Source organism: Baudoinia panamericana (assembly GCF_000338955.1).
Source record: "Baudoinia panamericana UAMH 10762 unplaced genomic scaffold BAUCOscaffold_5, whole genome shotgun sequence".
Lineage (NCBI taxonomy): Eukaryota > Fungi > Ascomycota > Dothideomycetes > Mycosphaerellales > Teratosphaeriaceae > Baudoinia > Baudoinia panamericana.
Window position 1 is genome coordinate 393,878 of NW_006911261.1, and position 21,604 is coordinate 415,481.

The 21,604-nt window shown below is 53.8% G+C and overlaps 10 protein-coding genes across 10 annotated transcripts; 3 read left to right on the forward strand and 7 right to left on the reverse strand.

Annotated features, from left to right (window-relative positions):
* Window positions 1-54: 54 nt before the first annotated feature.
* Window positions 55-288, reverse strand: BAUCODRAFT_121592 (uncharacterized protein; the record flags this gene model as incomplete). Its single annotated transcript, XM_007677451.1, has 1 exon — window positions 55-288. One exon carries the CDS (start codon window positions 286-288, stop codon window positions 55-57), a length of 234 nt encoding a protein of 77 aa, XP_007675641.1.
* Window positions 289-1,199: 911 nt separating this feature from the next.
* On the reverse strand, window positions 1,200-2,279 carry BAUCODRAFT_121593 (uncharacterized protein; the record flags this gene model as incomplete). The annotated part of the gene is made up of 1 exon (XM_007677452.1): window positions 1,200-2,279. The coding sequence occupies one exon, from the start codon at window positions 2,277-2,279 to the stop codon at window positions 1,200-1,202; it is 1,080 nt and encodes a 359-aa protein (XP_007675642.1).
* Window positions 2,280-3,580: 1,301 nt separating this feature from the next.
* On the forward strand, window positions 3,581-5,179 carry BAUCODRAFT_437890 (uncharacterized protein). Its single transcript, XM_007677453.1, has 2 exons — window positions 3,581-4,785; window positions 4,849-5,179. The coding sequence occupies exons 1-2, from the start codon at window positions 3,945-3,947 to the stop codon at window positions 4,974-4,976; spliced, it is 969 nt and encodes a 322-aa protein (XP_007675643.1). The 5' UTR covers window positions 3,581-3,944; the 3' UTR covers window positions 4,977-5,179.
* A 202-nt stretch (window positions 5,180-5,381) lies between these two features.
* Window positions 5,382-6,617, reverse strand: BAUCODRAFT_147249 (uncharacterized protein; the record flags this gene model as incomplete). Its single annotated transcript, XM_007677454.1, has 1 exon — window positions 5,382-6,617. One exon carries the CDS (start codon window positions 6,615-6,617, stop codon window positions 5,382-5,384), a length of 1,236 nt encoding a protein of 411 aa, XP_007675644.1.
* A 1,349-nt stretch (window positions 6,618-7,966) lies between these two features.
* Window positions 7,967-11,953, forward strand: BAUCODRAFT_69121 (uncharacterized protein; the record flags this gene model as incomplete). Its single annotated transcript, XM_007677299.1, has 2 exons — window positions 7,967-11,599; window positions 11,657-11,953. The coding sequence occupies 2 exons, from the start codon at window positions 7,967-7,969 to the stop codon at window positions 11,951-11,953; spliced, it is 3,930 nt and encodes a 1,309-aa protein (XP_007675489.1).
* A 380-nt stretch (window positions 11,954-12,333) lies between these two features.
* BAUCODRAFT_68131 (uncharacterized protein) lies at window positions 12,334-12,836 on the reverse strand (the record flags this gene model as incomplete). Its single annotated transcript, XM_007677215.1, has 2 exons — window positions 12,334-12,565; window positions 12,601-12,836. 2 exons carry the CDS (start codon window positions 12,834-12,836, stop codon window positions 12,334-12,336), a joined length of 468 nt encoding a protein of 155 aa, XP_007675405.1.
* An 856-nt stretch (window positions 12,837-13,692) lies between these two features.
* Window positions 13,693-15,314, reverse strand: BAUCODRAFT_147252 (uncharacterized protein; the record flags this gene model as incomplete). The annotated part of the gene is made up of 4 exons (XM_007677455.1): window positions 13,693-13,988; window positions 14,036-14,483; window positions 14,538-14,850; window positions 14,902-15,314. 4 exons carry the CDS (start codon window positions 15,312-15,314, stop codon window positions 13,693-13,695), a joined length of 1,470 nt encoding a protein of 489 aa, XP_007675645.1.
* Window positions 15,315-15,735: 421 nt separating this feature from the next.
* On the reverse strand, window positions 15,736-16,965 carry BAUCODRAFT_32834 (uncharacterized protein). Its single transcript, XM_007676996.1, has one exon. The coding sequence runs from the start codon at window positions 16,860-16,862 to the stop codon at window positions 15,954-15,956; it is 909 nt and encodes a 302-aa protein (XP_007675186.1). The 5' UTR covers window positions 16,863-16,965; the 3' UTR covers window positions 15,736-15,953.
* A 239-nt stretch (window positions 16,966-17,204) lies between these two features.
* BAUCODRAFT_147254 (uncharacterized protein) lies at window positions 17,205-18,250 on the forward strand (the record flags this gene model as incomplete). The annotated part of the gene is made up of 2 exons (XM_007677456.1): window positions 17,205-17,248; window positions 17,299-18,250. 2 exons carry the CDS (start codon window positions 17,205-17,207, stop codon window positions 18,248-18,250), a joined length of 996 nt encoding a protein of 331 aa, XP_007675646.1.
* A 794-nt stretch (window positions 18,251-19,044) lies between these two features.
* Window positions 19,045-21,324, reverse strand: BAUCODRAFT_23474 (uncharacterized protein; the record flags this gene model as incomplete). Its single annotated transcript, XM_007676928.1, has 1 exon — window positions 19,045-21,324. The coding sequence occupies one exon, from the start codon at window positions 21,322-21,324 to the stop codon at window positions 19,045-19,047; it is 2,280 nt and encodes a 759-aa protein (XP_007675118.1).
* Window positions 21,325-21,604: the final 280 nt, after the last annotated feature.

Here is a 21,604-nt window from a genome sequence, read left to right on the forward strand (position 1 = left end):
TTATACAATGTCATCTCCGTATGTCATGTGTCACCTCGTTGCCATTATCATAGCCTACGTTTCTGTTTTCGCTAGCAGCATGCTTTGCCTTTCGAGGAAACGAATGTGCTCACGGTCGCTCTGGTGAGACAACGCTATGCTGGAAGGCGCAAGCTCCATTGGTTCGCCTTCCTCAAGAGCGCCGTTAATCTTATCCTCGTGCGGCAGATTAAGACGGTGCACTTGAGTTTTCGCTGCCGACAACCAAGGCATGCCATAACTTTTCCTCAGTGTCTGCATGATTTGCATTTCAACGGCACACCAAGCCGGATGCGGATAGTCGTTATCCTATAAGCTTATCATGGCATTGCACTGCGTGACGTATATGGGTAAGGACTTGATGCCTCTTTCCCTTCTTCCCTCTTCTATGTCGTCTTGATCGATACACGCGTAGTCCTATAAGCCGTTAGCAACGCAACGCTCAAAGCCCACAACTCGGTCTGCTGAGAGTTCAACACTTACCAACCAAATATACAAATTCTCGGACAAACTTGGCATCTGGATCGAGTTTGCCTGCATCGATCAGGACTTCCCGATGCCAGGTATCGCTGCACTGCCGATAGCCTTGGCACAATGTGAGACCGTCATTAGTCTAATAAACGACCAGTACTATGATCGAGCCTGGCGTAATGTCGAGGTTATGATCACGCAAGCCTTACGGAGTTCATTGGGTTTGCATGTATGGTATGAGCACACAGGAGCTGATCCAAATTCGAAAGCTTCTGTCAATGGAGACGTAAGGGGTCGCGGAATACTCAAACCCGGACTAACAAGACACGGAACTGCGCTTAGCAATAAGCGCTTGAGATTCGAGGGTGACAGAGCTCGGATCTTGTTTCTTGAGAGGCAGAGTAAGCTGTTCTACGAATCTTGATTGCTTGACTCTTACGGACGGTCTTGAGTCTTTGCCGGAGGGTAGCATTGACCAACATATGATAGTGCGGAATCATCTACTGTGTTTCCCAGAGGCGAGGGTTGCGCACTGCCCAGACAATGACAGTAATTATTGAGACTCGCTTGCTTAGGATCGTCAGTTATATCTCCGCATGGTAGTTATCCGAGCGAGAGTGTTGGATACACGATGGTGTCAGGGCCAAGCTCGTATCTAGACATTACAGGAATCAGTCTGGAAGGACTAAAAGCGGTAAAGGCAGTGCAACTTATTGCACCGCCATCATCCCAGCGAACGCGCGGAAGAACAGCGGCAGGCGATGCGAAACCGTGAACTTGAGACGACCGCTCTCCACCTCATCATCCCCCACCCCACACCACTCTAGCTTCCTTATCTCACGTTGGCAGCCTTGCTCCATTTGAAAGTCAGTAGCTATCCTCAAAGGACCGCCAATGAAGAATACGCCTCCCACGCTATCGCTGAAGACCTGCAGAAAGTAAGGCAAGACCTGATATCTAGAGTCCGCAGCTTCGTAAGCTCGCTGTACGAACCACGGAGCGTCGAAAGTTTGCAGCTTCTCGTGACGGCCAACATTGACTAGAGCGTAGCGTACAAGGAGCAAACAGGACCAGTAATAGGGGTGCGCAATACCTGCAGCCTTGGCAGGCCAGTCGAAGACAGGTGTAAAGACGTCCTTAACTGAATCGTATGTACCCTGGTAACGACTGAATGGCGACACGTTCCAGAGCGAAGTCGGACTCTCTATGGTTTCTGCACGTAGCATGAGAAAAGCCAGCTGCTTAACTCCCCGTCGAGAGCCATGAGTCGATTCATGGCAGCGGTTGCTTCTTGCGAAGTTTTGCTTGACGCAGCAACAGACTCCGCAGCCTCTAATGCCGCAGGAATAGGCATCGCAAGGTTGGCGAGATCGGCAAGACCACCCTGAACCAGCGTCTCTGCTGCAGCGATCCAAGCACCTTCGCCGAAGATGGAGCGCCTTCGACTCTGTATAGACCTCGCAAACATCAACTTGGCGAAAATAGTGCAGCAAGGACGCTTGAAAAGGTGTATTGCAACTGCGAGGACCCAGAAGGCTGAGTAAGGTGCAAAGTCCGCGAACGTGAGTCCTCCAGTCGTTCGACGATATAGGCGCCCAAAGCTGACACATGGCAAGCATGTCTACAGTGCCGAGGACAGCATCATCGCATGACGGGGAGGTGTGCTCAAGCTCAGTTCGGAGAAGTTGAATCGCGCGACCGTGGCGAGACCGCCCTTCACTGACAAGCCTCGGGTCTGTTTCGATCGTGCCTACGAGAATAAGAGAAAGAGAGTCAGACGCTGCGATCATGGTGCATGACCGCCATAAGGTCCATCATGCGACTCTCGTTGGCTCCTATAACCTCAGATACACACTTGCTTCGGGGAAAGGGTAGTATAAAACCAGAAGGTGGTTGACCAAGTGATTGACCATATGCTCCCGATTCTCCTAGGGATTTTGGAGCGACACAACATGCGCACGACTTGCCTCTTCCGGAGTCTTGATGAAATGCAAGCGGTGCCTTAGTCCGGCCTTCTCCTCCACATCAGCATAGGCTGCTGGACATCCCGCGCAAGCAAGCCGGCCATACTGGCATTTACTATCCTGGCCGTACGAGATGGCCTGTGTCGCTCGGCCCACAAGAGTTGGGAGCAGGCTCAGACTGACCCTGCCACGTCCTGGATACAGTACGAGGGCCCTATCCACCGTAGAAGAGTGCATGAGATATGGATAGACGGGCATGAGGCGTGATGTGCTGCAAGACAAGATCTGCCCCAGTCGTTCTGTCATTATATCGCGGTTCATGGGTTCCACGTCGACGTATACTTCTTATCAGCCGCAGTTGGCAGGGAATCTAAGTTTGGCGCTGGCGCTTGGATGAGCCATATCTTTAACAGTCAGCGACTTCTAACACATCCAGCAGTCCACACTCACCAAGCTACGGTATTACGCTGCAGCAGTCGGAACATTCTCCCTCACGCTTCAGCAACCTGGCTATAGGGACACTTTGCTGTCCAGTTCCTCGAGGCGCAGGATCTCGTGGGCTAGCCTTCCGGACTGAGCAGGCCAGGGTCTGCACCTCGGCATCTCGGGCGACGATGATATTCGACAATGACTCTCGCTGCTCGTTTGGCATTTGTCAAAGGTGCACCTTTCACCTTCCCAAGCCAGCTATTCCTAGCCTCTAACCCGCTGCTCAAGGGTACGGCGGAAGTCATGATGCCGAAAGTATGTTTACCTTCCATGAGGATCGGGCTTGTTCACCGCCATAGCCTCTCCCAAGCCTACTCTGCAACGACAGTCCGTCTGTCCCATCTTCTTCAGTTAACTGGGCCGCGCTGAAGAGATGTTGTAGCTTCTCCTTCCGAACTACCTGCCATAGTCTCCTTCCTACAAGACCACATAGAGAAAGCACATGCACGTGCTCTCATAGCGCCTGACACTGGCAGTCTGTCACTACCGCCTGCGCAAGACATTCCGTACTGAGATCAATGCTCGCCTTTGTATCACTTCGTAGTGGTGTACACGCCATTCATGCCTGCCGCAAGGTTGGGAGGAAGCCATGTCAATAGCGACTACTATGCTGATCGCTGGGAGATCCAGTTGCCATGTTTCCCGTCTTTGCCAGCATCAACCCTATCCGCGGAGACGGGCATCCTATCTTGCTCGATCGATTAGATCTCATCACCATCTAGAGCAGTCCTAATGTCTATGCCTTCCTTCTCGGGGGCAATCCTGCAGCTCCTGTCTTGCCTTCCCGGCCTTGCCTTGGCGCCACCTCACTCTCAGCATACCGAAGTCGAGATTTATCTCAGACGTCGACAAGCTGCCTCCGTGCCGGCGGACGATAATGGCGCTCCAGCCCGAGTCACGTACGCCGCATTCGCCCTCGCCTGCATGCTCGTCCTGGCTGCGCTGTTCGGTTGGTGACCGATACAAAAACCCGGCCGCAAGGTACATGGTACTTACTGTGCAATGCGTCTAGGCTCTCGCGCACGCTCCCTCGCCGACAAGAAGTACTGGACCACCATCACCTTAATCCAGTCGATACCCTACTTTCTCTACTTCTTCGGCATTGCCTTCGATATAGCAGCCGCCTTGACCGTCATCGGTATTGACCTGTCAAGCCACCCTCATTGTCGCGCCGCGATGTACGTCTGTCTTGTTTTCTACTGTGGCACCAAGATCAACATTCTGCTTTTCCTGATCGAACGCGCCCACCTCGCCAGAGGGAAACAGAAACGCCGCAAAGACTGGGTCTGGCTCTCTTTCATGTTTGCACTGGTCGCCGGTCTCGGCACGATCATCATCCTGGCGTTCATGGCTCCGAACGGATTCATTGATCCTGACGACGCGCAATGCCGGATCGGCCTGCCCAAGACTGCGGTCATGGTGTTAATGGTCTACGACATACTCATGAGCATAGCGCTTACCGGCGTATTTGTGATGCTGTTATGCCCACTGCTCAGGTCACGCATGCTGGCGAGGCAAGATCAAGTGCCGCTTGGTACAACGTCCTCGCATTCACCACTGCGTCCAGATCTTACTGCACAGAAGTCAAGCGGCTTGATGAGCCATAGGTCCCACGAGAGCGAGGTCTATCCTACCCTATTTCACACCCGCAATCCTTTCGCACAGCCATTTACTACACTGAACATAAGCGCTCCGCAATCAGATCATCTGCGGGTCCTCATCGGCAAGACATGTGTGGGCACCGCCGTCACAATGGCGGCCACAATCATAAACTTAGTTGCGCTGTACGCATATAACGGCCAAGAGCATGGGTGGATCTGCTTCATGTGTTGTCTGGGAGACGGTAAACGAACATGCATACGTTAACCTCACAGACACTGAGACCGAGCAGCTGATACGTTCATAGTGACATGGACCGTCATTGTTGTCCACGTTCTCACGGCTTCTCGTAAGGAAACACTTCGTCTATGTCGACCGCACACACTGCCAGCATTGGCTCGCCAGCTGGATGGATGTCTCACGTTGCCGCAATGAGAAGAGCGCATAGCGAAGGTAGTCTGTGAGAGGTGACATGTTCTCCCAACTGGATATCAGCTCGCCTAAGGTCTCGAAAGCGAGTGGAGTGCCTACGTTCCACCCGACGAGCTGGGAGCTCATTGCGATGCACATGTTGCAGATCTACCCACCCTACGCAGAACCGCCCTATGCAGAATAACCTAATGCAGCAACGGCCCTACGCAGCACGCTCGTCAGAGACTCTACTTGCCAAAGAAGCAGGACTGTTTCTGCGACCAGTGACATCGTTGGCCGCAGCGATGCTGACCCTGCTGCAATCGTGGCCGCTGATCTCACTTCCCGTTTTTCTCAAGATTGGGTAGATCCCGCTGGCGTTACAGTACCGCTATTTGGTGGTGCGTTGTCCAGCGTGTTGCCCTGTCTCTACAATGCCGAGAGGACATTGGCCACGGTGCTTATGCTTTCCCACGTTGCGGATGTGGCCTCGTTCGCGATTGTCCTGCCTTCATAGGTCGCTGGGAAGAACACTGCGTAATCTGACGGTATCCGTTCGTCCAGGATGGCCGTCCCGTCTAGCACGTTGTTGCACAGGTCACAACGTCCGCCGTCCCAGATCGCCACGAGACAGTCAGGGTCCGAGTCACAGTACTCCAAGCACTCAGACTGTATCGTCCCGTTCGCTCGCTTGACAATACTGTCGCAGATTGGGACCGAACTGCACGAGATCACATAAGTCCGATTGAAACAATCGGTCACAGAGGCGCCTTCGCAGGCTGGGCAGCTTGGGTCTTTGAGATTGCAGGCAGGAGTCGGCGTCGGCATTGGCGTTGCTGATGCGCTTGTCGGTGTCGAGTAGTTGCTATACCCGGCGAGTGTATTGTAGCGGCTCGGACTCGTTTGAGGTGCCTTAGTCGTTGCCGGCACGGGCAAGAAAGCAGTGTACCCAGGCTGCTGCTGAGGGAAAACATCCGTGCCGTTCGCGAGCTCGCAGTCTCGGTCCGCGAAGTATGTAGAACCTTCACACCAAGCGACATCGTCGCATGCGAGCGTGCAACCTTGAGCCGAAAACCATTGCTGTAGGCTGTAGTTGTCCTCCGAGAAAAGTTGACTGTCGCAGAAGACTTGATACGTTTTGTTCTTGCTGTCTGTGACATATTGTCGATCGCAAACAGGACAGACAATGTTCGAGTACGAACATTCACCTTGAGGCGGTGATGGTTCATTGTTGTTTGTTCCATTTGCGCCAACCTTAACAAATGCGTTGGTGCCAGGATGGTTGATAAGCTTCCAAATCTCACCACTCGCGATTATGCATTCGCCATTTGGCGTCCATTGAGCGCCCAAGCAGTCGCTATCCTCGTCACAGGCTTCGACGCAACTCTTCGAGCTGTTGACTGGACTGCTACTTGTCACCAGATAGCGTTCGGTTGCATTGATCACCGCATTGCACGAGACGGAATATGTCTGGTCATTGATGTCAGTGATGAAGTCGCCGTCACAGTTCGGGCATGGATCTGGTTCCGAGCCGCATTCATTGCCTGTGGAAGAGCTCGGAACCGGTATGTTGCTAGAGTTGTGGCGCAGAGACAGCAGCTGAGCACCTGTCGAAGGAAGAGATACCGCCACAAGCGCCGCGGTGTAGGTGCAGAGGCGCGTCATCCTGTGGTGGTCGGTTCGCTGCGCCAGTCAAATAATCGAACCATGGCTTCGAAAGAAGTAGGTACTTAGGGAGCGCGTTGGGGTGGGAATGACGATGACGTGGAACACAGATTGAGGAATGTACCCAACTCCTCACTTCAGATGTTCTCTGGTCCGTTACAGCATCGTCTGCCAGCTTACAGTGATACATTCCATATGCGATTGACAAAGCGATGATTCATTGCTCGCTGCGCGATGCGTCGTGGGATTCGAGATTGTTCGGGAGCCCTCAGTGTCAGTAACATACCAGTCCATGGTCTCACTTACGCCGACGTATTCGTTTTCGGGTTCAAGACTTGTGGAAAGGAACGGCAACAGCCATCGCCTTCGAGCAATAAAATAAACATCACCCAAGATTTCTGATTGGCAGGACAACATAGACACGACGGGAGCTTCACCCACATTTGCCGTATGCCTTCCTTGATTCCACAGAGTAGGTCTTGATCCACACATGTGCGGAAGAGGGCTTGCTTCGATGGCTAGGGGGCAGCATCCTACGGAGCTAAGGAGGGTGTCAATGAGGTATTGGTAGTCGGAGTCCGTGATCCTGGTCGCAGAGGCGTTCGGTACTTGGCACCGCGTCTTGCCGAAGCTTCGTCAACTTTATGCGCGGTGTCTTTCACATCTATTCCGGTTGGCTGTTGCGTCCTTTGAGTGGAGGCCACACCTAACGGCCCTAATCTCGCCCACGGACGGAGTTGGCCTGACAAACCATGTCGGAGTAGTGCAATGTATTGCCCCATCACCGCTGTCAATTTTCAGGCGACCGGCCACGGTGGCAAGGCCGATTGCATGCAACCGAGTCGGAGGATGCGACGCGGAGGATGCGGGTCATAGAAGAGACCTCTCGGCTACACGACTTTCCGTGCATATACGGCCTAAGATGGCCGCTTGCTGTATGCGCACTGCTCTCCAAGGCCGGCAAGTCGTCGCCGTTCTCTCTTACGTCTCTGCTTGTCACATCGTGTTGATTTTCGTTGTGTTCGTCATCAATTAGCCTCTTGGCAGTTCAAAACGCGTTGGCACCCGCATCAGCACATCGTTACTTGCAGTGGGGTGATGCTTGGAAGAGGAAGGCAACAGTTTAGGATCTGAGTCACACTCTCAGGGTTGAAGAGCAGTGTATAAGCTACGCAGTCTGCGCTTCCTACTTGCAGAGTGCAGGCGCTCATCGATTGCCCACCATGGCGCACGCACTCGAGTCGGAGAAGCAGATATCGTCATCAAACTCCAGCAACAATGATATGTCAAGAGACGAGATCGACCATGGGGACATGGAGAAGACCATGCTCGGCCAGACGCCGTTCCCCATGCAATTACCGGAGGAGCCAGCACCGCCTTTGCATCGGTTAGACTCTACCGTCCCCAAAGGCAAGGGCGACAAGGACAAGGAGGAAGACGACCCGTTAGCACATTTACCAGAGCACGAGGCAGCCATTATACGCAAACAGCTCGATATACCACCCGTGAAGCTCACATACTTCAGTCTATATCGGTACGCCACCCGGAACGATTTCCTCATCATGGCCGTAAGCGCCATTTGTGCTATTGCCGGAGGCGCTGCAATGCCTCTCATGACTATTATCTTTGGTTCTCTCGCCGGGACTTTCCAAGGCTTCTTTAACGGGAGTGCAAATGGTGCCGCGTTCTCGCGTACTGTTGACCATCTAACGTTATACTTTGTTTATCTCGCTATTGGAGAGTTTGTAACCATCTACGCCGCAACTGCTGGTTTTATCTACGTTGGCGAGCATATCTCGGCCAAGATTCGAGAGCATTACCTGGCTAGCATTCTGCGGCAGAATATTGGATACTTCGACAAGCTTGGTGCTGGCGAGATTACTACGCGTATCACAGCGGACACTAATCTCGTACAAGATGGTATCTCTGAGAAGGTCGGCTTGACGCTTACGGCTGTCGCCACGTTCATTACAGCATATGTTATTGGTTATATCAAGTACTGGAAGCTCACCCTGATCTTGACATCCACGATTGTGGCAATCTTCGTGACAATGGGTGGCCTTGGCCAAACGATCGTCAAGTACAACAAGCAGTCTCTTGCCGCCTATGCTGAGGGCGGCACTGTTGCCGAAGAGGTTATCAGCTCCGTCCGCAATGCCACCGCGTTCGGGACACAAGACAAGCTCGCCAAAGAGTACGATGTCCACCTTTTCAAGGCAGAAAAGGCCGGTTTCGTTATGAAGGGCGTATTGGGCTCAATGATCGGCTTCTTGATGTGCTACGTTTACCTAACCTATGCACTGTCCTTCTGGCAAGGCAGCCGGTACCTTGTGCAGGGCGAGATGACGCTGTCTGATGTGCTTACCATTCTGCTGTCTATCATGATCGGCGCCTTCTCCCTTGGCAACATTGCTCCAAACATCCAGGCCTTCACCACCGCCGTGGCGGCTGCGAATAAGATCTACGCTACCATTGACCGCAAGTCTCCGCTTGACCCGCAGTCCGATGAGGGAACGAAGCTGGATCACGTGGAAGGAACGATCGAGCTTCGCAACGTGCGACATATCTACCCTAGTAGACCGGAAGTCGTCGTGATGGAGGACGTCAATCTCCTCGTTCATGCCGGCAAAACGACCGCGCTTGTTGGTGCTTCCGGCTCTGGCAAGTCTACAATCGTGGGTTTGGTTGAACGGTTCTATGACCCTGTCGGTGGCGAAGTTCTGTTAGACGGACACAATGTACAAGACCTCAACCTTCGATGGCTGAGACAGTATATCAGCTTAGTGTCGCAAGAACCCACGTTGTTTGCAACGTCAATCGCAGGCAACATTCGCCATGGACTGATCGGAACTCAATATGAGGGCTTGCCAGGCGACAAGACGAAGGAGTTGGTGGAGAGTGCGGCGCGGATGGCCAACGCGCATGACTTCATTACGCAGTTGCCGGAGGGTTACGACACGAATGTGGGCGAGCGCGGATTCTTACTATCAGGTGGCCAGAAACAGCGCATTGCCATTGCACGAGCCATTGTGAGCGACCCGAAGATCCTTCTATTGGACGAAGCAACGTCCGCACTGGATACCAAGTCGGAAGGCGTTGTGCAAGCGGCGCTTGACAGGGCGGCCGAAGGAAGAACAACCATCGTGATTGCCCACCGCCTCAGCACTATCAAGCATGCTGACAACATCGTCGTGATGTCCCACGGTCGCATTGTCGAGCAAGGAACGCATGACGAGCTTCTTGGGAAGAAAGCAGCCTACTATAACCTCGTCGAAGCTCAACGCATAGCCCAGCAGACTGAAGCGAAGAGGGAGGATGACATTCCTATCCTTGACGAACGAGACGCACAAGTTCGCGGCGACCTCAAAACGCCCGCCACGGAAAAGGGCGAGCTAGACTATGTCGATCCCGACGATCTTGAGCTTGGCCGAACCAAGACTGGGCAAAGCGCCTCCAGCAAAGTCCTCGCGGGCAAGAACCAGCAGAAGAAAACAAAGTACAGTCTCTGGCAGCTTATCATGCTTGTGGCGTCGTTCAACAAGCAGGAGTGGCACTACATGTTACTAGGTCTGTTCTCTTCAATCATCAACGGAGCTGGCAATCCTGTCCAGTCTGTCTTCTTCGCCAAGGCCATTTCCGCCCTCGCACTGCCTCCGTCCGAGTATGCGAGACTGCGATCACAGATCAACTTCTGGAGCTGGATGTACTTCATGCTGGCCATGGTGCAACTCATCTTCTTCCTCCTTCAGGGCATAGCATTCGCCTACTGTTCCGAACGGCTCGTGCATCGCACGCGCGACCGCTCCTTCCGTACCATGCTCCGGCAGGACATCCAATTCTTTGACCGTGAAGAGAATACGGCTGGTGCCCTCACTTCGTTCTTGTCTACCGAAACGACACATCTGGCGGGCATGTCTGGCGTTACGCTTGGCACTATCCTTCAAGTCCTTACCACACTCATCGTCTGCTTCGTCATCTCCCTCGCTGTCGGCTGGAAACTGGCGCTGGTTTGTATCGCTAGCGTCCCCGTCGTCTTGGCCTGCGGCTTCTTCCGCTTCTGGATGCTAGCTCGTTTCCAAGAACGCGCAAAGAAGGCCTATGAGAAGTCCGCTTCTTACGCCTGTGAAGCTACCTCTGCCATCCGCACTGTCGCGTCCCTAACGCGTGAGAACGATGTCTGGGCGCACTATCACAACCAGCTGGTGGACCAAGGTCGCAAGTCGCTCATCTCCGTACTGCAGTCTTCGGCGCTGTATGCAGCGTCGCAGTCTTTCATGTTTCTGGCCATTGCGCTTGGCTTTTGGTACGGTGGTACCCTTATCGGCAGCGGTCAGTACAGCTTGTTCCAGTTTTTCTTGTGCTTTTCCGCCGTCATCTTTGGCAGCCAGAGCGCGGGTACAATCTTCAGCTTTGCACCAGATATGGGTAAAGCGAAGCATGCAGCTATAGAGCTCAAAACGCTGTTCGACCGGACGCCGGAGATTGACAGTTGGAGCCAAGACGGTGAGGTGCTGCAGGGCATGGAAGGCCACATCGAGTTCCGAGACGTGCACTTCCGCTATCCTACGCGAACCGAGCAGCCGGTCTTGCGGGGGCTGAACCTCACTGTGAAGCCTGGTCAGTACATCGCTCTTGTCGGAGCTTCAGGGTGCGGCAAGAGCACCACTATCGCGATGCTGGAGCGCTTCTATGACCCGCTCGTTGGTGGCATCTACGTAGACGGCAAGGAGATCAGTAGTTTGAACATCAACAGCTACCGTAGCTATCTGGCGCTCGTTTCGCAGGAGCCGACATTGTACCAGGGCACCATTCGCGAGAACATCTTGCTCGGAGCGGATACGGCCCCAGAGGATGTGCCGGAGGAGGCGATTGTGCAGGCTTGCAAAGATGCCAACATCTACGACTTTATACTTTCGTTGCCGGAGGCGTTCAACACCGTGGTCGGGAGCAAGGGCAGTATGTTGAGTGGCGGGCAGAAACAGGTACGTCTCCACTGTCTACCCATCGTTACTTCTAATCAGTAATAACACAATCCACAGCGTATCGCCATCGCCCGCGCCCTCCTTCGCGACCCAAAGATCCTTCTACTCGACGAAGCCACCAGCGCATTGGACTCGGAGAGTGAGAAGGTAGTCCAAGCTGCCCTGGACGCCGCGGCCAAGGGTCGCACCACTATTGCGGTCGCTCACAGACTATCCACGATCCAAAAGGCCGACCTGATCTATGTGATCGATTCTGGGAAGGTAGTGGAACAAGGCACGCACTCGGAGTTGCTCAAGCGGAAGGGCAGGTACTTCGAGTTAGTCAACCTGCAGAGTCTTGGGAAGACTCAGTAGGTGATATTGGATGGTTGCGATTTTCTGGATTTACATATCAGCAAGCGAGGCGTCCTCGGTGGGCAAGAGCTGGCGTCAACGCTGCTCAACGTTTGCTTGTACATGATGGCACAGTGTTGCACAAGCTACTCACTCACATCGGTCTAACCGCAATTCATGATGGGTTAAGGAAATGTGCAATGGACAGATGCTCTTCGAGGATAAGACTTACCACGGTGAGCGCCCCGTTACGATACCTTCGCTCATAGAGCGGCCCAGCAGGAGGTCAATTAGATCACATGCAATCAACGCGGCGTTACTGAATCATAGTTGTCATAGCTCGTTAAAGAGCACACCCTGCGAAAACACCCTCCGGTGTTCCGCGTACGAGAGCTCAATGCTCAACAATGCATAGCTCCCAATGGCACATCCTGGTAGAACCCGAACTCGCGCATGAGGTCCTCCTCAGTCCAATCGCGCTCCGGCTCAGTGCCCACGTAGTTCCTCTCAGCATCGCGGGCAAAATGTTGCTTGTAAACATGTCGCGGAATCTTGATCGCTTTGTATTCGCAGTCGTCCTGGACGCTGGCGAAACGCGTGGCCCAGCGTTTGAACAGGGAACGCTTTGGCGGCCTGGGTGCAACATTAGCGTATCGTTTGAGGCCGACGTTTGTCGGTGGTCTTGCCTGCTTGGCAACTCATCGCGCCCATCCTTGACCTCCTGCTGGAACTTGCTCGCCACTCTCACGGCAACGAAGATCAAGTCGTCATCGCTACGAGGCGAGACGGAAGCACTTCGCTCGAAGACGATACCAGGGCTGAATGGGCAGCCATCAGAGCGTGTCTGGATGCCGGAGATGCTTGACTTGCGCGAAGCGGGCGTCGACGGATTGGTGCTTCCCATGGAGGAGGCAGAGTTGGTACTGACAGCGCTGGCTTTGCGCGGTGTATCGTGCTGCGAAAGCTTACTGTACTGCTTGTCCATATGATGGTTGCAGAAATGGTAGGATTTGGTCATTGTGTCGTTTTGCTGTTGTTGCCGCCTCAGACGAGTTTGCTCGCTTGCTTGCAAAGAAGGAACGTTTGGCACTTATATGCGCGCTCTGTCTATTATAGGATCAATCGCATTACACCACCAGCCTCTTGAGGGTTTTCCAATTATTCGCGCGGTCCCGATGACAAACACCGGAATGAGAGGTGATGGAGAGGTGATGGCATGATGGCCTTCTTCTCTATATCTGCTACCATTATCCTGATAGAATCGTACTTTTTCCGTCAACAAGTGCGCTGTCGGCGAGCTGATTTACCGCATTGGTGAGAGCCGACCGCACATATTACGAAGATACTGTAAATGCTTGTCAACATGTCGTCGATTGGTGAGTGGATACCTGCGGTGACCCCAAAAGGGTCGGCGCCGCTTCCCACTTGGGGCGCATCCCTTCCGGAACGACCAACCCTCTGGTCCGCCACATACCTGGTGGGGTCCACAAGTAGTGTCTGACATGTCATTCTTGGTGGCTGGTGTTATCGCACGTCGTTCGTTCGTGGAAGTCTTTGCTTCGAGGGGCAGAGGGAGCGTTAGTAATTAATCAGACGAGACAGTGCCAAAATCTGTCTCCAAGCCTAAGGGACCACTCACTTTGTGGTACCTATGTGTTATCTGATATGCCTATACGATATAGACAGCTGCCTCATAGCATGACCCAGCCACGCCAGACTCCTCGCTCAAAGCATGCAGACTCCTTGCGAACAGCGATCGATCATGCAATCATCTTTGCGCCGGCTTCCTGTCCGCCTCTGGTTACCATGTCATAGTAGACGGAACCGTTGGAACTCATCTGGTAGATGACCATGGCACTGCTGTTAGCGTAAGCAGCCGTCAGCTTTGTGCCCTGCGCAGCGGTACCGAGCTCCACAGTGTTCGAAATGTTTGAGCCGTAGTAGAGTGCCCGCTCCAGATGCTCGTCGGTTGACTGGTAGAAGATCGAGTCGGTGGTACCATCGCTCGATGCCGCAATGTCCGAGCCGGCGGTCATGTTGCTCGAACCCTGTGCGACTATGAAGAGTTAGCAGGCGTTGAGGCAGCGGTAGTAACGTACTTACTCGGTCTCCATGCAGCATTGTGGTTAACGTACTGATCCACATAACTCCACTGCCACTGCTGCAGGACTGGGGTACTCGTTGATGTGTTGCGGAAGTAGAGGTGATTCACATTGTTCGATAAGGTGCACGACACGCCGCTCTTCACATCGCTGCCAGGGAATATGCCCCACATGTGCCAAACCGGCTGAGAAGACTCGAAGAAGTCCATGCCGACTTCGCGAATGCACTCGGATGATGTAGTTCCGGGACAGGATCCGGAGCCATAGTAGACGCGAATACCGTCTAGACCTGTATTCTGTGCAGCAGTGCCGGAGCACACAGTCAATGCGATAGTGTCAGGATCCGCTGAGTCGCCGGTCAGGACGTTGTATGGTACCGACCAAGGATTCGAGCCAGTGGTGTTGGTCGTCATGACATTCCCGTTGCCGTCGATGTAGAAGAGTTGGCGCTGGAACATACGTCAGCTCTACTTCACGGTATCCTTTTGAGATTGGCTTATTACGGTAGTGTGGCTATTGCTAACCCATGACGTGACAGCAAGTGGCGAGCCGCTTGCCGCGCTTGAGCCTGCCACGACTGTGTCGTTGGACACAATCTGCATGTTCGTGCTATTGTAGGAAAGTTCGATCAGAGCACCATCTGTTCGTTGATAGTAGGAGAACAGGGCTGGCAGCGAATCCGAAGAGCTTGCAGGTACCATCAATGCGAAGCCGCTATTGTTGGCTGCGTTAATAGGCGGGCTAAGAGGCAACGAAGAGTTCGACCCGCTTGATCCGCTTCCAGTCGATGTTGGGCTCGAATTGCTCGAAGATGATCTATCCAGCTGTCAACAACGACATAGAGCTGCGGTCACACGGAATGCATACTTGGTGTTGATGACACCTAAGATGCCACCGCAAACGCCACCCACGACTGCTGCAATGACGACGAGGATCACTATCGCTAGGACAATGAAGAAGACGTTTCGTTTCATCCCCCAAATACGTCGCTCTCTCGGCTGCTCAGGCTCTGCCGCGTGCTTCTCATTGCCCTCATATCCAGGAGGTGGCGCATAGTAGGCACGCACGTCCTGTCCAGGCTGTGGAGTCTCCGTTTCGTGGAAGTAGCCTTGCGGTTGCTTCCGATTTTGACCGTACGGCGTGAATGCTTCCGGACTGTGCATAGACGAGCGTCGCTCCAGGGGACCTCGTAAACTGGTCGATTGCACCACCTCCGGCGCATCGTTCGTTTCGATCGCTTGCAAGCCGGAGTGGTCAGGTTGCGGTTGTTTCGCGTCCATCTTCGACATCGAATTCGATTGGAAGGAATTAATACAGAATTAAGCCGAACTCGTACAGAGGAGAGAAGCGGAAAGACAGAAGGAAGGAAAACGAAACAGCTGATTCCCCTCACCAAGCGTCCAACTGATGATCATATACCATGTTTAGCGAACCAACACTTCCACCTATCGTTCAGCTCGGGTGGCCTCGTGCTAGCATCTGTAGCTTCGTGGGATACCTATAGATGGGCTCGGAATAGATGGGCGTGCAGGAGCACGAGCTAAACGGGGCTGAGATCGTGCGGGCGGCAAGTCCCGAAGCAGGAACGGTATCCGTGCGCTGATGACAGATGGTAGCGAGAACGAATCGGATGAGTTCTCTTTAGTAGATGTCCTCGAGAGCGGGTGCCATTCACAACCGTGATCGCATGCTCTCCTAACACTGCGCTTATTGAAATTCTCGTGACGAATGGTGAATTACCCGACCATGCGATGTTCTCGTGCATGATCTCCGTGCTGTGCACCCTGGCACTCTAGGCCGGACTATATCAAATGTAGCCAACGCTCGGCTCGAGGCTTGCTCGAGCCGTACGCCAGAGTCGCAGCATGACTGCGGTAAGTCACACGGCGGCATAACGGCATCGCCAATGTGCGATTTGCTCACTGTTTCCATCCAATGGCGACAAAGACTTCATCGACTTCACGTATTTGACCACTCGCATCGGCCAACTTTACCCACTCTTCTCGGAAGACTGCTCGAGCCTTCTGCTTGATGTCGTCGTTGGCGAGTGACTGAGCTGCCCAATCAGTGATATGCTTGTCGAACAATCGATCAGCGTCGCCGATAGTGAAGGCCTGCTCAATACGTGGATGCTGTATGTCGCTGAGGTACGCTTGAAGGTCGTCACGACCTTCTATGTCCATTTGGGATACGGAGTGGACCACAACGTTGCGCAAGCCTGCTCCATCCTCCAGAAGCCTTCGAGCATCGTCCGGTGACTGGAAAGGTACGCGATAAAACGGCACAGGTCTTCCGAGTTTACGGCCTACCCGTTCGAAGGTTATCAGCGAGATCTGGCTTTCCGGATGAGTGACATCCACAATCATTCTGCCTCCCCGCGTCAAAAAGGTTGCCCACTGCTTGACGGCTTCGTAAGGCCGCTCAAGCAGAACCAGAGCCGAGACACAAGTAATGACGTCGAACGTCTCGCCTTGCAGTTGCAGTAGAGACTGAAGATCAGTTACGGAGTGCTGAAGCAACTGTACGTTCTCATGCTTGTGGTCGGCTTGCTTCGCTTTCGCCTGGGCAAGCATGCCGGTGCTGATGTCGACGGCCACAACACTACCTGTTGGACCGACTGCATTAGCTGCAGGGTACGTGACTAGTCCCGTGCCACATGCGAGGTCTAGGACGCGTTCGCCAGAGTGTATTCTAGCAAGCTCGACCATATGCCTAGCGAAGCGAGGGTGCCAGCTGTTGTCGTAGCGGATGGCGCGGTCATCATACAGTCTCCGCGCATCGCTGGGTTGGTTTCGAGAGAAGGTCGCGTCCATCAAACGGGCATCCATCAGAGATGAAACAGGCTTCTAAAGATGTGCTTATAGTAGCGTTAGCAATTGTAAGGTATGACATGACCTTGATGCAGTTGGAGATCTGCAGCGTGGTTCTCCCATCCTAATACGCTTGATGTATGTACAGGCATGCGGTAGTAGTATTTCCGGTGAGCTATTGTTTCTCAAGCGTAGGGACTGTCAAAGTTGGAAGCGTCGACATGAACCTTTGCGATGACGCTGCGGGGGCTTGTGCGCTGGCCTGCTTCTGAAGGCTTCCAAACACACCATCTTACAAGAACGCCGTACCCTCACTACTTGCGCAGCTTAACGTCGATTGAGCCGACACAAGCAGACAACATGTCGGCGAAGATCCAGAAGGTGCTCGCGCGGCAAAAGGCCAAGTATATCAACCCTCCCTTCCCACCAGCAAACGGACACTGATTACTTGCAGGATCGAAGAGGGAGAGTACTACGAGGCACACCAACAGCTGCGGACGATCGCCAACCGAAATGTCAAGTCTAATGATTGGGAGTCGGCGATCGATCTGCTCTCGAATGGCGCCGCCTTACTGCTGAAAGCCGGACAAGGCGGCTCCGGGGCAGACCTGTGTAACTACCTTGTCGAAGTCTACCAGAAAGCCGAACTGAAACCCGACGTGACGAACAAGGCACGAATTCTAGGACTACTACGGGCTTTCCCACCCAACGAACCGGGCAAGAAGAAGTTCGTGAGCGGCATCATTGAGTGGTCAAGCAAATATGGCGAGTTCCCGGCCGGTGACCCAGAGCTGCACCACGTTATCGGCTCGCTGTTCGCAGAAGAGGGTGAGGTCTACGATGCAGAACGACACTTGGCGTTGGGCACCTCGGACTCAGCGCAGATCATGGCGGACATGGAGTACGAATGGTACGCTTCCGATGAGCCCTCCACCGCACCGAGCTACGCCGCACGAGCTGTGATACCCTACCTTCTAGTCGGCAACACCCGCGCCGCCAACAAGTCATTGCTACTCTTCACAAGCAAATTGTCGACCTTACATCCCGGCCTAGGCGTCCAAAGCATATCCTCACCCAGCTCCGATATCCGCATCTACCCGAGCTTACCTCTTCTCAACTTCCTCGGTCTTCTCCTGCTCGCGGTGCAGAGAGGGACGTCTGACTTATTCAAGCAGCTCAAGTCGCACTATGCATCCCACCTGAAGGAGGCCGCATGGGAAGAGCCGCTTGCGCAAATAGGCGAGATGTACTTCGGCATCAAGATACCATCTCAGAGTAATCCTATGTTTGACATGATGAGCAGCATGCTCATGGGTGGTAATAACCCGTTTGCGCCGAAGAAGAAGGAGCAGAAAGCCGTAGGTGCGGCGGCGCCCGCTCCTGCCCCCGCACCGGCAGTCGATTGAGATGTAGATATGTTGATACCCTGCAGTACAGACCTCTTTTGTTGTTGTCGTTAAGTCCGATCCATTCGGCGCCTCGTTTAGAAGGGAGACGGGATAGTACAGCGTGCCTTCTCCGTGCAGGCATTCGTACGAAGTTGAGCTCAGTCGGACATGGCTTGCTTAACGCCGCGCCCGGATTGTCCGTGAAGTCCGCGGACCACTCGTGATGCCTCAATATAAGGACGGCGAATAGGTCTCTGGGTATCACAGGTTGCTAGCATCGATTCATCAAGCTCACATAAGTTACGAAGCGAGCAGATCACCATCTCCTGCCACAAAGCACTCACCATGTCGACCTTGTTCTTGGACGTTCATACTCTGCGACTGCTCGCAATGCAGGCTGAAGGCGAGCTCGACAAGGAGCAAATGCTTGATGACTGCCAGTGCTGTGATGACTGTCAACGCATCTCTACATCGCCCTGGCTGCCAAGGTCAACCGCTTCAGCGAAGCGACAACCCAGTCGACAAGCGAAGGCTGCACCTCGAACACAGTCACATCGGAACCTTGCACTTGCTCTGACGCGAAATGATGCCTGGCGGCTCTTCTGACGCGCAAGTCATCTTCCCCCAACTAGCGACACGTGAGGATTGGCAAGCGCACAATATAGACTCCGCTCAACAGCGTCGTCACCATCACCATCCACCTTAGCGGCAGCAAGCAGACCCGGTGTGCCGGCGTGTCAGGACAAAGGGCATGCACAGCACGACTCTTCTCATGTCATAACAGTGAAATCAGCCGGGACCAAAGGTCGTTCTCAGCTCACTGGAGGGTAGTAAGTGCTCGGCTCAGCAAACGCCTGCTGCATCTCCGTAGGGTTGAACGGCCAGCTATCGAACGTCCAAGCTTCGATTTCATCCAGGTCAATGTCTATCAGAGGCGCGTCCTGCGGCGCGGGTTGTTCTTCGCCAGATCTCGTCGGTGGCACAAGCGGTGGATACTCCATCATAGCATTTGACGTCTCATCCACCGCTCGCTGCACCGCTTTCTCCACCGACGTGCCTTGCAGTGCGCTCAGCCCCTCTTCCTGACACGCCATAATCTTGTAGTACGGACGCGTGATTTTGTCGACGGCTTCCTGCATGTACTCCGCACGTCGCGAAGGGTCTTTCTTTGCTTTCCATAAGCCGTGCGCCGCCAATGCGATCCAAAGTTGTCGCTGCTCACGACCGAAACGGATCGTCTTGTCCGTAAGCATGGAGATGGCGTCTTCCATCACTCTGTCTGCGTGCTGCTCGATAAAGGAGCCAATGCCGCTTTCGGCCTGTAGGTCGATGGTGGTGGCAACGTAGCAGATCGATAGAGCCGCTCGTAAGTGGTCGCGGCACATGATCTCTAGCGCGTGGTTGCCCTTGTCGATAAGCGACTTGTGCGTTTTCATAATGCGCGTGGCAGTATCTACGAGTATCATGCGCGAGAAACTACGTTCAAGCATGGTGTCTGCTTGGCGGATCTGACGGTCATGCAGCGCTAGCAAATATTGGCGCAGGTTGATCGTCAAGAGTGCCCGTGCTGTCTCTGAGCGAGGATCGGTCCATTGTGGGATAGCTTGGAGGTATGCTTGGATCTCTTCGGTGAAGCGTTTCGCATCATCGAACGTCAGCGTCTGTCGGATGTTATTTAGCATCGTGTTGATGCTGTGCCTGAGCAGCACCGATTCGTTCACCAACGCAAGGTATGAGGACATGGTGAACTCCTGAATCCGGAGAGGATTGGGTAGCCGCTCACTGGGCTGATCAATGTCGTCGTCGGATATATTGCTAGGTGGTGGACAGTCAGCTTGCATCGGCCACGGTGCGCAGACCATGCCACGTCCGAACGAGGCCTGTAGTTCCAGCTCGACAACAGCCGCCCATATCCGCCGTCGCAGTTCTTTGTCAAGCGCTGAAGTCTCTTTCCGGATGAGCTCAGGGTTGCGGTGCAAACCTGCAGCCATGCAGAAGCGCAGCAACGTGCCGGCGTCTGTCCAGGCCCGCTTGTACTTGCGAGCACTCACAACGCGTCCCAAAGCCAGCAAGAAGCGGATTTGGAAGTCGGCAGCAGTCACATGCTTCTGACTCTGCGCCTGTAGCCAGTCATCGCAGGCTTGGATGTATGTAACGGCTTTTTCTCTGGCCGCGGAGCTATTGGCAAAGTACAGCCATGGTTGAGTGGTTGTCAAACATTGCGTTGCGCCCATCATCAATAGAACGACGGCAACAAAGTGAGGTCGCGCTGCTGCCCTGTCCTCCCATAGGTCGTCATACTCCTTTCGAAAAGATGGCATATGCACGATGTGGTAGATCGTACCATAACTGTCAAGATAGAGTTTAATAAGTTCATCAGCCTCAGCCTTCTCCGGCAAGAGTGCTTTCAGGTCATCACCGCTGGTGGGCCGTGACGTCGATCCAGCATTGTCGGTCCGATCTTCTAGCGCCTGCATATCCTGTCTGATTCTATGCAGCGTAGGATGCTTGTCGAACGTTTCTCTTGTGAAGACCTTGAATTCTGGAATATGCGCAATCAGAGAGGCCGGATGCGTTGAGCCATGGAACCGAGTCTTGAAAGACGTGCCGCGCAGAAGCATAGTCTCACGATCATTGATCGTAGCACCATTGGGCTCCGCGGTCGGCATGAAAGACTCTGGTGTGAGCGGCAGCTTCATACTACGAACCCGTAACGTAGGATCGATTGCAGACGAGTTACTGGCTTGCGCTAACGCGGTTTCTAGTTGCTTGATACGGCGGTCCTGATACTCTAATCTTGCGAGAGTGTCGCCAACGGGTCCGCCTGGTTGGATCGGTCTACTGATATGGCCGTCAAAAGGCCCTCGGTTCGTCAGCTCGGCCGAGCCTTCGATGGGTTCATCCAAGTACAAGCAATTTGCCGCTTGGCCGGCTTTGGTGCAGCGTGAACAAGCTGGCATTGCTCGATCGCATTGCAGCTTTCTGCGGCGGCAGTCATAGCAGGATAGGACTTTCCGCCTGCGTTTACGGTCGCTCCCAAGTGATGCTTCCGGAGAGCGTGGCCTTACATTTGAAGTCACGTCTGGCGCCATGATGTGCGGTTCCGCCATTCAAAGCTGGCGCTTTTGAAGCCAGTGGAGGTGCGAGTTTCGTAAGGCGGTCGGCATGCGGATACTGAGAGTCAGCACGACTCTGTACAAAAGTAGCGGCCAATAGACTTGATCATAAATGTAAAGAATATCACCGTGATCGACCGTCTGCATAATGCGCCCATTGATTACCTAGTGCATATCGTTCTCCAGTGAGGTAGCATGTCGAAGGATAGGATCTCCGAAAGCCGCGTCATCGGCCGAGGAGCGCTGGGATTCGGCG